Source organism: Chroicocephalus ridibundus, chromosome Z (genome assembly GCF_963924245.1).
Source record: "Chroicocephalus ridibundus chromosome Z, bChrRid1.1, whole genome shotgun sequence".
NCBI lineage: Eukaryota > Metazoa > Chordata > Aves > Charadriiformes > Laridae > Chroicocephalus > Chroicocephalus ridibundus.
The window spans coordinates 8781333-8794231 of NC_086316.1; the positions used below are offsets into that span (position 1 = coordinate 8781333).

At 39.6% G+C, this 12899-nt stretch overlaps 1 protein-coding gene across 1 annotated transcript; it reads right to left on the bottom strand.

Moving 5' to 3' along the window:
* CCDC125 (coiled-coil domain containing 125) lies at positions 1-12869 on the bottom strand. The gene is made up of 12 exons (XM_063321045.1): positions 12784-12869; positions 12085-12445; positions 10474-10532; positions 8990-9076; positions 8009-8086; positions 7214-7299; positions 4997-5079; positions 3988-4103; positions 3308-3415; positions 2106-2277; positions 666-799; positions 1-539 (listed from the first exon to the last, which is right to left on the bottom strand). Exons 2-12 carry the CDS (start codon positions 12353-12355, stop codon positions 204-206), a joined length of 1530 nt encoding a protein of 509 aa, XP_063177115.1. The 5' UTR covers positions 12356-12445; positions 12784-12869; the 3' UTR covers positions 1-203.
* Between the last annotated feature and the right edge of the window lie 30 nt (positions 12870-12899).

The following is a 12899-nucleotide window of genomic DNA, read 5'->3' on the forward strand; positions in this document are numbered from 1 at the left end:
AGGCGAGGGTTGAGGCGACGGAGAGCGACCTCACCCTGCTTGGAAATTGCCGCTAAATTAATTAAATCGGGCTGTTCTGCCAAAGCAATAGTTAGGGCACTACTGCAGAATTGTGCGTTGTCCGCGTTTGGCCCCCAGTGATGTAATCACAGGACGTTTTCAGGCATTTCTCTGTTCAAAAGTGCGTTTATTGCAGCGGGTGGCTATACAGAGATCACCACCGTTTCCTCCGAATCTCCCAGGGGATCGTTGTCTCCACGGTGCGTCATCCCAGACGGCCAGGAGTGTGATTTTCGAAGCATTTTTACCGGATTTTCGTATGTTTTTGCACCGGGAACTGAAGAAACACCGTTTTGAGGAGGGAGCTCCTGGCAGCAGGCGTGTAGGGGGCCCGATGATGCTGGGGCTTCGTGATGATGACCCCCTGGCATGCAATTTCCTTTATCCTGCTCCAAAACACCCTCTTTCATCTCCATTGCGCGAGCGAGCATGTAACTAACCTTCCTTTGATGAGCCAGAGCCTCCTCTTTGTCATTTACCTGGGTGTTTATTGAAAAGAGAAAGACAAAAAACAAGCTTATAAGCTAAAGAACAAGGCAGGCTATGTGAATTGACAGATTTACTCCCCTAAGGACTCACGATGAACAGCTGAACAAAATACTAACCAAATCTATTAACATCTTCAGGATTTCATGAGGATTGTCCAGCTCTTCGACTTTCCTGCAGTCCCCATCTGATGAGAGCAGGATGGACAGTTTTTGTCCCAGACTGTTCTTGTTCCCTCGTAACTTGACACGTCCTACGGAAAACAAAAGTATGAGGACTGTGGAATTTAGGAAGAGAAAATCTGCTTTGGGATAAAAGGGGAATGCGTAAAACTGAATTCTGAACGATCTCCTCTGAAAGGGCAATGCAAGCTACAGCTTCTCCACCCTTAGCATTACTTGAACGCTAAACAGCCCTTTCATTGTATAGATGAGCAAACTGAAAATAAAATTCTTTTCACTCCACAAAAAAAAAATATACTTCAATGCTCTAGTTAAACAGTAATTTGTGGTAATTTGTTTTTTAAACAGTAGGTAGCCTGAAAAAAAAGGGTTTTTGACAAAAGCTGTTGAAAAGTTTCCAAGATTTCTAAAAAGATTAACAGACATTACTGGGAGCTAGGAAACAATGACATCGGTATAGGGGATACGGATACTCAGGATGTATGCTGTTTTAGTATTGCATCCCAAGGCTGCTCAAGGAATCTAGAAGACCCACCAAAGCTTCTAAGCCTGGCACCTCCAAATCAATGGCTAGCACAAATGTACCTTGAAGTGCCATTCCTAAATTCTGCTATGGCTTTGACCATGACATAAGCACTTAAATACTTCTCCGTATCCTTTTCCTTAAAGAAGAAAAGAATAAGAATTTTTCCTCTTCTTAGAGTGCCTTGTAATTCACAGATGACCATGTCAAGTATAAGCAGAGTAATAAATACTGATATACATGCACATACATAATAAAAGAAAGGTATTCTAATTAGTATTCCAGTGAAAACTCAGTAGGTATTTTTTGCACTTCTCTTCCTTCCCTGCCTCTTATGTAGAGATCCCTTGAAAGAAACCCATCACATTAAATTGCTGACAGCATCTAAAATGGCCAGGCTAAACTTGCCAGATGGCAGCTCTTCTGTGCTGTTTTCACAAGGAACAACTTTAATATCCAGAATGTTATTGTCATCCTGGATAACAGCCTGTTTATTTGAGCATGTTTTTTACTCAGATAATACAGTATATGATTGTGTAATAAAAAAGGGCCACATCAAAAGCCTAGACTGGTAGCTCCAACATCCTACAGCAGTACTTATGTATTCTACGTATACACAGACACCCTACCGTACATATGCGAAACTTCCAGTAGAAATTCTTCAACTACATGACGCACTATTTAACGTATTTACAGTTTTGACATAACTTGGTCTTTCTCTTTTTTCACTCTTCAGAAGCCTCCATTAGCAATTAAACCACAACCATACATTTAATACAGTAAGGTCTGCCTCTGCCGCTTGTCAGCTAACTTCTTTTCTATTCAGCCATTAGATACAGAGCATGTCCAGTTACCATCGTCTTTCAGACGTCTCCAGTTTATAAATTTAGTTTCCTTCTTAATCTTTATCACTTCTGCAAGCCTCAGGGCTTGGTCTTTCCTCTGCATTAGCTGCTGCTCAAATGCAATCCTGAAGGCATCTGCCATTACATAAGCTTCATCTTTACTCTTCTTCAGATTTTCAACCTGGTTTTTAATTCAGAGAAAAGGTAAAGTATATTAAGCCGTTTGGAAGCAATAGCAGATTTAAAATATATATTAAGAGACAGACTGAAGCCATTACCACAGACAGCTTTTAAATAAATATAATCAAAGTAGTAGAAACCAAGTGCTTTCTTGCCACAGGAAGAAGTGCATTTGAAATGTGTATTGATTCTTTACCCTGCTATTCTCCGCATGCGCACACCACCACCCATCTACACAGACAAGCTGCCAGCAGTGCCCATTGGTCTCTGCACATGCAGAAGAGCTTGAGGAGGGCATTAATGTCCCATGCCAGTTGGACCACCAGCAAAAGGAGCAAAAGAAGGGTATCTGTGTCAGGGATAAGAAGTTTGGTACAAAAGGGACACGACGGTACTTATTTTCAAAACCAGCAAGTCACCTGGGACTTCTGCTGTGGGACCACAAGGACAGCAACCACATTCGCAGAGTTAAATATAAATTAGAAGAAAAAAATCTTCTATCTAAAACAATAGAATTTCACTAAATGAAAAACCTTAAGAGCTTGAAAATCACGTTATTGATTTACGTGTAAGTACAGAGTTTCCCGCAAGATGAGCTTCCTGACCTAGCTGGGTGAGCGGGCTTGTGAGTGGCGGCGTCAATGCAAGGGACGGGTGGAACGCACTGCCAAGAAGGAAGGGGAAGGGGAGTCACCCCCACCAGTGGTAGTCCGCACTCACACTGCGTATACATTTACACAGTGTATACATATTTTTAGATTAAGAAAATGTGTGTGGAAGAAAAAAGAATGAGAAAAGAAATTTTTTTTTAACTAGTAAATCTGATTTGATGTCATAATGTCAGTTTTCTATCAGCAAAAGTTAGGGCATTAAAAGCTTTACAAACAAATATTACATTAAGTCTGTGAAGCTTTCTTGTTTTAAGATACATTGGTTTGTGTAAGCTGCGGTAGAGCGTTTGTGGTTTTATTTGGTTCTGAGCACAAGCGCCCCTCTGCTTGTTCGTGTCTAAGCTGATCAGCGTAAGTTACCTCTTGCTTGAGATGAAGAAGTTGCTTTCGAGTTACAGCTGCCATTTTAGCACAGGGACAAGGCTGCCCCCCAGAAGTATTGCAGGTGCAGGCTCCAAGGACCGCCAGCTTAACATCAAAAACAAACCACCAGTTAAATACCTATCTACATACACAACGCAATCCAAGAGATGCCGGATGACTAGTAAAAAAACCATCTTGAAACTACAAAAGGAGCGTAAGGGTGAGGGGAAGCAAGCACGCCACAAGAGATTTCAGCGCTATTTCTTTTGACACACAACCACACACGTGAAACATATTTTTCTGCAAGATAACATAAAGGCAAAAATTGTTGGCCTGTATGTGCCACTCCCTGCAGACCTCATTAGAATTATTTTTTTCACTCAAAGTAATGCAGTAGGCATAGGAGTTAACAGCTAAGATATTAGGAAGAAAAAATAAGCATGCTGGCTGGGGAAAAATAGCCTGATGCTCCTTCTGTCCTTTCTTTGCAATATAGGAATCACAATGCATGACACATTAGAAAACTGATTAACAGGCATGCAGGGGAATATTGTCATTATCTAAAAGTAAATCCAAAGAAACAGTGAAATAATCAGTAAGCAAAATTTATCTGTATATTTTGCATATAAACATATCTTTGAACCAGCCATTTCGAAAAACACGGAATTCATACTTACTTCAAGACCTGTAAAATCTGTAATGTCACTTTTATTCAGGGACATGTTTTCCTGAACAACCTTCTGTTGTTTCACATCCAGCATGGCAAGAAATTCCAAGCACTGCTGATTCAGGACTATGAAATAAAACAAGGAAAGTTACTAAAAAATCTGCTGCTCTGATTTCTTAATCTCTGGGTTTAAAAAAGCCCAAATTAAACGGTTCTGTAGTATAAGCATCAGTTTGGGAATGTATTGAGACTACGTAGATCAGGAAACTCAGATCCCTCTGTGTTTTCCTAGGGAATGACCCACTTGCGGAGACACCATCTCGTATGTTGCTCTGCCTCAGTACTAGAGGGCTCATTTCTTTGTACACTTACACCTGAGGCAGCTGCTCCTTTAGAATAGCACAACACTGAGAATATAATGATGTATGTACGTCAGCTATTTTAGAGCTTTTTGGAAGCCAAAAATAAGGGAAAGGTGCTTGAGCCATCTGACCCAGCCAGACGCCTGCACAACCTGCGGTTTGGAAACCTCCACTATAAAGCCAACACGCTGAATTACCTCAAAGTTTGTGCTATGGGAATCTCTAAGTGTGCATGTTAAAAATGAACGTCTCTGATGCAGATTGTCATTGTAGCAGGAGCGCTCGGTGGCTGCCCTGGCTGCTGTTGCCACCTTCCAGGACAGGACCAGGAGCACAGACCGGTTGTTTCCCTCCTCGCCCAGGGTGTCACCATGCCAGGGAGATAAGATAGGTATACTTCTTTCACACGTGATCTACGCTGTAAGCTTGACATACCTGACTTTTCCTATCATTTAAGGTTGTTTTTTTTTCAGTTCAAGTGACAATGTGACAAGAAAAACAAACACAAAATTCTGTTTAAAAAAGGTTTCTGCATATCCACTAATGTCAGCCTCCACTAACAAGAGACTTATCCTGACAGAAAGCTTCCTTCATAGCTCAGTCCTGAATTATTGCTGAGAAACAGTATGGGAAGAGGAATAGCTGCTGGTGGCTTACTTGCATTTTCAGCTTTAAGAGTTTTAACTTCTTCTGTTCTCAGTTTCAGTGCTTCCTTGAGAGCTGCATTTTCACAATATATCCTGCAGAAGTCAGAAAAAGTCTGTATTATCTTTTAAAAAAAAAAGTATTTTAAAATGGCCACTCAAATGAAAAAAAAAAAATTAGCCTGTTAAAACACTGTATCTAATAATTCTGCAAATTAAAGTTAGGATTGGTGACAAGATTGAAGAGAAAAATCAAAACTGAAAAGAGTATTCATTTTGACAAGGTATTATCCATGCAGCACTATATAAGCAGTTTCCTCACTTCTAAATTTTTTTGTGGAAAATATTGTAAAATTTTTCCATAACAATATCTGTACCAATAATACGCAGTATGCTGTTAGATCCACATCCCCTAGCCAGGGGCCAATAAGCAACCTAAAGCTACTCCTAACCCTCTGAAGAAAGTTCTGTGCGTAGGCTGGGTCTGCCTGGCACAGAACCAAGGCGAAGGAAGGGGGCTATGCCAGGCTTGGCTTCTGTGGAGTCACTGCTCCTTATCCAGGCTGCAGGTGGCTCTGCAGCGAGCAAAACCAAGAGCAAAACCAAGAATCTCTGCGCTCATAGAGAGGTTTCTCTGCAACCCAGATAGCATGTCCTGTCCAAACAGGCTCGCCTTGTTCAGGAGACCGCACCCTCACCCAACCCATTTAAATGCGTCCAAGTATGTTCAAGTGAATGTTAAGAAAAATAAAATTTAAAAGAAAAAAAAAAAAAACATTCACTTGTAAGTAGCAGGTGCCAACAACTTCAGAGTTTAACAAGAGCTGAGTTTAAGTAGCACATTACCATTAGAAACTCAAAGAAATTTGTAACTACAAACCTCTGAGCACTGGCTAGAAATATCTTACTTCCTTGAAAGAACATAATTGTTATTGGACATGCGACAACATAGCTCTGGTCTTAATTTTAGAACGTAAACTTCCTGTAGTCTTAATACTGTTCTCAAGAACAGCTGTACTTTCAAGTGTTGCAACCTGAGAACATACAATATGCCTTTATAATGCATTTTTCCTTGAAGTACTTAAGAATTTCCTTCTTGAATAGAAAGGTGGCAATCTAACGTCCTAAATGTTAAAGCAATGTGATACATTTGGTGCATCTCTTCAGCTGTCAGTAAATGCAGCATACTGCAAATTCATGGTTTTGCTTCAAACTAAGTGGTAACCTGAATTATTTAACATGAATAAACAATGGGAAACAGACATTCTCCTCATCCTGCCGTCTCAGATATCAGAAAATCTTTATGCAAAGTGGACTGAGCTCCTGGCTTGCAGTTTTCTGAAGCCATGTCTTTAGCTTTCAACAGTTAACAGTAATTTTGTTGCTCCAGAATACCTGGCTACACTTCCCATCCCCTAAGTCAGAAAAGCCAAAGAGTTTTTCAAGAGGTATCCCTTGACAAGTATAACTAAGTTCACAGGTGAACAAGACACAGTATCTTAGTAAAACTCTTCTTACAAATTCATAGTTTGAAAACTTTTTCATTATTTTTTAAGTTTGAAAATTTTAAATAAAAATCTCCGCTGAAATAATTGTAACTGATGGGGAGACTTCAGAGATACCATTTCTACATTCGAGTAAGTGAGCCTGCTGGTCACATTTTTCAACATCTGTTATTGCCTTATTAGTTTAGTGCCTCTGGCATCTTCTGCTTGCCTAACCACACCTGCTCTCCGTCCAGAGTAACTCTTATTTAAACAAAGAACCAGTTGATCAGCCTCTCTTAAAAACATTCCATTTTACCTGTATGTATGCTCATACCTACAATGCAAGAAAATAAAGCAATGATTAACCAGCAAATGATACTTCCACATGCATGCACATACCATTATTTTCTATGCCCCATTTACAGTTAAATTAAGTAAGGACAGTCTGGCTGCAGCTGCCTAACATAATAGCGTAACGGGATGAAAATGAAGACTCAGCCTAGCAAAGCTAGCCTATATACACACTAAAGAATTGAGACAAAATCATTTTAGTAGTTTTAATTGAAAAATACAAATGTGACTAGCAAGAAAATTAAATAAATATTCACAATTCCAGAAGGAAATTGTGAAAACAGAAAAACTCCATAAAACCGGATGAAGCAAACTTGGAACACAGGAAAGATGGCATATAACACTGAATGCAATTAAAAACCCCACAAAGATACACAGTGTAAGTCGAATACCTGTCATACTTTTCGGTCCATGTGTCTTCTATGTTTTTAAATCTATCTTGATCAAATTCAATCTCCCATTGCAAAATATTAATTTCCTGTGGAAACAAAAACAAACTTGCAGCCGCTCATCACAAGCCTCCCACTGAAAGGAGGAAGACGAAATGCTGGTGCCAATTTTGGCGCTGGCAGAGATCTAGATGACCAACGATGATGACAATCTGTTGCACTGTTAAAAATACATTTGGTACAGACACCAAAAAGTTTCTGCATCACTGATCTATGGATTCCAGACTGCACTGCACGACCTAATGCTGGTAGTACTCACGACAAAAGCAAGCCCACTGTCATATTTCCCTGTCCTCTTACTGTCCTGTGGAAAGGTCACATAGGAGGAGAGACAAAGCATAAAACTCAAGTTAACAAGGTAGGTCAATGCCACCTTCCTCCTCCTCCCTCATCTTCCCTATGAAAATTGGGCACCCATTTCTTACACTTGTTGGAAGTGACAGTTTAATAACTAAGAAATAGGGCAACCCACTATGAATGACTGTGAAACTCATAACAGAGACCAACTGAAAATACAGAGAGAACTCTAGTAACTGTCAGGTATTATTTGTACACACTAAAGCATGCAACTAGAGACCAAAAGAGTTACACATCTTTCTAGTAAGAAGGAATATGAACACTTAAAAAAAACCCCTGGAACTAATGCCAGATTTCTACTGAAAAAACAGAAACAGTCTGATAACCCCTTATTAATCTAGTATGTTTTTGCACAGGTGTGAAGGAAACATGCACCCTTACCTTTTCTAAAGTTCTCTTTTCTTCCTCAGTTTTTTGAAGCATTGCTTTTGTATGACTAGTGGCTTTATTAAAGACTGCCTGAAAAAAAAAAAAAAAAAAAAATCACAACTCTGTCAAATCCTGTAATTAAGCTTACTTGATTTAGCTTTAGCCACATTTTCAGTTTTACATCAAGAGAAATTCACATTCTTAGTTAAGCAGGAGCGTGCAGAATTACAGACAGCAGCAACTTGCTTGTAAGTCCCAGCAGATCTAATTTCAGGTCGCTAAATAGCTATGTTGCATAAGGAACTTGTGTTCCAATCCCATAATCTTTTCTATTGAAAAACGTAGCATCATTTAAAATGAGATGACGTCTTCTTTAGGGCTTGAACACAAAATCAGCTCTTAAAAAATATTAGTTACAACACACTTATAGTTTGATCCAGATATAACTTACTAAAAATGTCTGAAGGTATAAACTGCAGAACTATAAATGGGTTATGCAAGTAGGCTAAAAACCAGAAACTGATTTCAACACAATTCATTGCGATAATGAAAAAAAATATTGCAAACTGAACAAAAGACTGACGTAACATTTAACGCATAACGTCCTCTAAGACAACAGACACAGTAGTCAACAGAAAATACCTATGCTTTGGAGCAGAATTTCAAGCACTGGCAAAATCTGCAATTTGAAGGATTGGAAATAAAGCCTTATTTTTGTAAGTTAAATAGCTAAATCTTCAGGGATCCTCAAAGATAAAATTATGAGAATTTACTACAACAGTAAAGTCTTCTTAAATAACTGCAATAGTTCCACACAGAAAAAGTAGTAAATCGTAGAAGCTGAGTCTGTAGACACTTGCAGACTCAAGGTTTAAATTATAGCCCTGGGAAGAACTTAAGGTTTGGGGGTTTTGATGAGGAGCGGCAGAAATATTTCTTCTCTCTTCTTTCCTGTACCACTAAGTACTGAAATTATTTCTGAACAACTCATACCATGCTCTGCAGAATTCTTAGGGCTTCATCTTTTCCTTCAAGCTGTCTTTGTGATGCTTCAAGCTCAACTTTCAAAATTTCAACTTCCTGAAGCAAAATAAAATAGGTACACTGAGTAAAAGCCAAGGTAATCCTGTTAAAACTCGGCTGTAACAGCAATGTAAATTTGCCCTCTTCAAAAAACAAATATGATTCTTCTCTGACTAATAGCTTGCTTGCGATGAATAAATGTTAACCGTGCATGTTAGCACAAAATCCTTAAAGAAGAATACTCGTAATTATTATTCTTTCTGTTCTCTTTTAGTGTATTTGGAAAATAAGCCACCAAATACTGTAGTTCTTCCTTGCTTGTTGTATATACCAACACGGGTCTGGAGCTTTAAAATAATAAAGCAAAACAGAATAGCAGATATACATGCAGGCAAATAGATGCAACAGATACAAAATGTAGTAAATATTACAAACATACACTAAAATATAAATGCTACATTAACATAATGTACAATATCTTGTACAAAATATCCATACTCTATAGTGCAGGTATCATGTTAGGACTGTTAGATCAAAACCACTGCTTGCCCAGAACAAAATAACAACAACAAAACAGATTCCTGCTCCAGGTATGTGCCAATCACGTCTTCATGCAACATTCCCAGAACATGGGAATGATGAACAAAGCAGTTTTTCAATTTCCAAGTGTTAAAAGAAAAATTACTGCCTTGTATGCTTATCTTTCCTTAACCCCTATCTGGGTCACTCAGTTGTTCACTTGCGGTCATACAAAACTTTTTTCATAGTTCTTCCCAGTTATATTACTTCAGCAGTTGATTCTGAAAACATATCTGGGAGCAATGGCAAATTATCAGTTTTGTCCAATTGAAAATGAGTAAGGCTCTTGACATTTTAACTTCCTGCACACTGAAGGCTCTTCATGCTAAGAGAGCATGAAAATGACCTACCACGGGCTATCCTGAGGTTAAAGAACACAGAGCAGATGAAGTGTGTACTTTCATAGCGGAGATCATCCTGCTCGTTCTGCCTGGGTTGATGCCAACATATCAACACAGTAAAATTAAAATGTAGGAGTTAACTACCTTTCCACAGTGAAAACCCAAAGACTGTTGTGTTTCTAGGGCAGATTTTCAGGCCCAAAGCTTAATAAAAAAAGAAAACCTGCTAGAAAAGGAGTACAATCCTTTTAATATTCTTGACATCTTTAAAAATACTCCCTCCCAACCCCCGCCCCCCCCCCCCCCCAAAAAAAAATAAAATCCAGGCTATAAACTGCATCTCACATTGTGATTTCCTGGCATAAAATGTTATGAGGCTTCCAACTAGCACTCTAATTTCAAGACCCTGAATCCATCCAAGTTCTGGACACACCAAGGTCTTCAGCTAAACTAACACTGTGCTTTAATTTTCTACATTAAAAGGAAATGCAGATTTCAGAGCAGCACTCTTGCACTCTTGGCACAGTGACTAACCTCTAGAGCGTCCCGAAGTTGTTCCTTTAGTTCTTCATTGGACACTTCAGTATTAGATTCTGTCAGATTGATAGGAGATAGTAAAAGATGAGATAGTAAAATATTTACGAAAGAAAACATGAGAATTTGCTTTACCCTGAAAACAGGTAATGTGCGGAGGTGAATTTTCATCTTTGTGGTTTTTTTTCTTCTTCTGGAGCTAATACACAGATTTAAGAAATACATAAATACTAAGCTCAAACATATTGTTTCACAGTTAAAGAAGTAAAATGGGGAAAAAAAAGAACAGTTGTAGAGAGACCTAAAATAAGGACAATTATTTTATAATTTTCTTTAAAAAAAGCCCAAAGCAATAAAATTGCCATCTTGATTAAAAAATAATTTAATTTTTTAGATTCTTTTCAGATTGTAACTTTTCAACAACCAAACTAAACACAACAGTGGCTAGCACTATTAAGAAGTAGGGGCCATTTGCAAGAGACGAAGATCAAGTGCAGTGTTGGGAGTGTCCCACAAGATCCAGTATTCTTCTAAACAAGCAGTTACTACTGGTACTGTTTTTCTTAAACTGAGCATTGCAGATATATGTTAAGATGCCACCTCCTCCTAAATCAGAGTCAGGTTCACGTGGACCTTAACTCATGCTTTCACGGACATTGCTGTGTGAAAGACCTAGACCTTTCTCATCAGACAGACACCAGCAGGACAGTGAAACCAGCAGGAATTATGCTGCTCTCATTAATTCTCACTGAAGATGCTGAAACCAGCAAAGAATAATTATATTGCTTAGCTTACTGCAGTGTGCAGAGAGGATAGTGGGGACTCATTTTAAAGGAAAGAAATAAGCAAGTTATATGGAAATATTTCAGTCAAAGTACTTAAAATGGATAAAAACGTAAGGCAAAGCATCTGAAGTGTAATGAACAGCACAGCCTTCATTTGATGTTATTTACAGCAGTGTTGTCCTCACAAAAAAAAATAATAATGCCAACACCGTGAAAACAGAGATGTGCAGGTTCTAAAAACAACTTCTTAACCTCAAAAGTAAGGCAAATTCACAAATTTCAGCTAAGTAGCAAACAGGATTTTGAATACTTGGCTATTAGCTTTAGACGCAATCTCTAGGAAGACACATTTAAACAAATCAGGAATCAAAGCAATTCCACTCAATGTCATTATATGCATTTAGAGACAAACAACGCTGTCCCCCACCACAGGGTGCTTTTCGCCAAATATCACTTCCAAATGTAAAAATAAACATTTAAAAACTGGTCATTTTACACTAAGAAGGGCCACAGCCTCGTTCACTGGAAAGGAATTCTGCCATTAACTGTTTTGGGAGGAAGATTGGGGAACAGAATACGCAAAAGGGCTGCCTCCTTTTGTGCCACCAGCAGCAGACGGAGAGGTCGCCCGGCCACCCTGCCAAGGCTGCGCCGGATCCCAGCAGGTTTGCAACGCACACGCATTTCATGGAATCCTGCAGAGATTTCAAAGCCTTTCGGCAAACAGTTTGAATTAAGCTTGACACCTCGTGAAACAGATGAACTGTGAGGCAGTTTTGCCGAGATTTTTCTCACAGTGAATAATTAACTTCCAAATTACTCTTACCGCAGCTATTCTGTCGAGTTGGACCAGTAACTGGCTTTTTGAATGATCCATCGTAAAAACTGTTTCGTTTTGAACCAGGAAGAGCTGCGGCATCGCTTTCTTCCACTCTTTTTGCTGACAAGAGAGAACTACACACCTTTCCAGATCCCTTCCTAGATCTAAATGAATAGGAGTTTTGTAAATTTTCCCCTTGATAAACAGCGCCAGGTCTTCTCCCAAGTCCGTTTCCCAAGTCTCCACACGTCATGTCATCCTCTTCTGCTTCCTCCATCTTCTCCTATTTTTTTTTTTTTTTTTCCTATTGAGAGCACTTCACTTACTGGCAATGTGAACAGTGCCTCCCTTGAAACAAGTATTTTATCTAGAAAAACAGAAAAACTCCATAATTAAAGCAGCAAAACAACATAAAAATGAAAAATCTGAAGCTAATGGTGCGTGGCTGCTTCCAATACGGCTTCGGTCTGCTGTAAAACATCGCTCCCGCCGCACGGTAGAACATTAAAGCGTTACATATTTAAAAAAAACCAAACAACAAAAACACATTAAAGTGAAACCTCCGGCTGCGGACGCATCTGCAGGGGAAGGAAGGGGAGCGGCGGTGGTCGGGTGGAAGCGCCTCGGTGACCCCCCCGCGACATTCCCACACTCCTGCCCTCCCCTCCCGGTCTCCCCCCCCGCCGCCGGAGCCCCCGGACCCACCTGCCCGCCCGGCTTCGGCGCTGCCGGTCCCGCCCCGGGGCGGGCTGGAGCAGCCGGCAGCCGCAGCGCGATCCCACAGCTCCACGGGAGGCTAGAAATTTTTCAAGCAAATGAAG

What these genes read in the sequence shown, in the direction of transcription:
- CCDC125 (XM_063321045.1), bottom strand. Translation starts at nt 12,355, where the DNA reads ATGGAGGAAGCAGAAGAGGATGACATGACGTGTGGAGACTTGGGAAAC. An exon ending in CAGATTTTACAGGTCTTGAA is followed by an intron (nt 3,416 to 3,987) that starts GTAAGTATGAAT and finishes TTTGATGTTAAG; the next exon opens with CTGGCGGTCCTTGGAGCCTG. An exon ending in TGAAGATGTTAATAGATTTG is followed by an intron (nt 540 to 665) that starts GTTAGTATTTTG and finishes ATAAACACCCAG; the next exon opens with GTAAATGACAAAGAGGAGGC.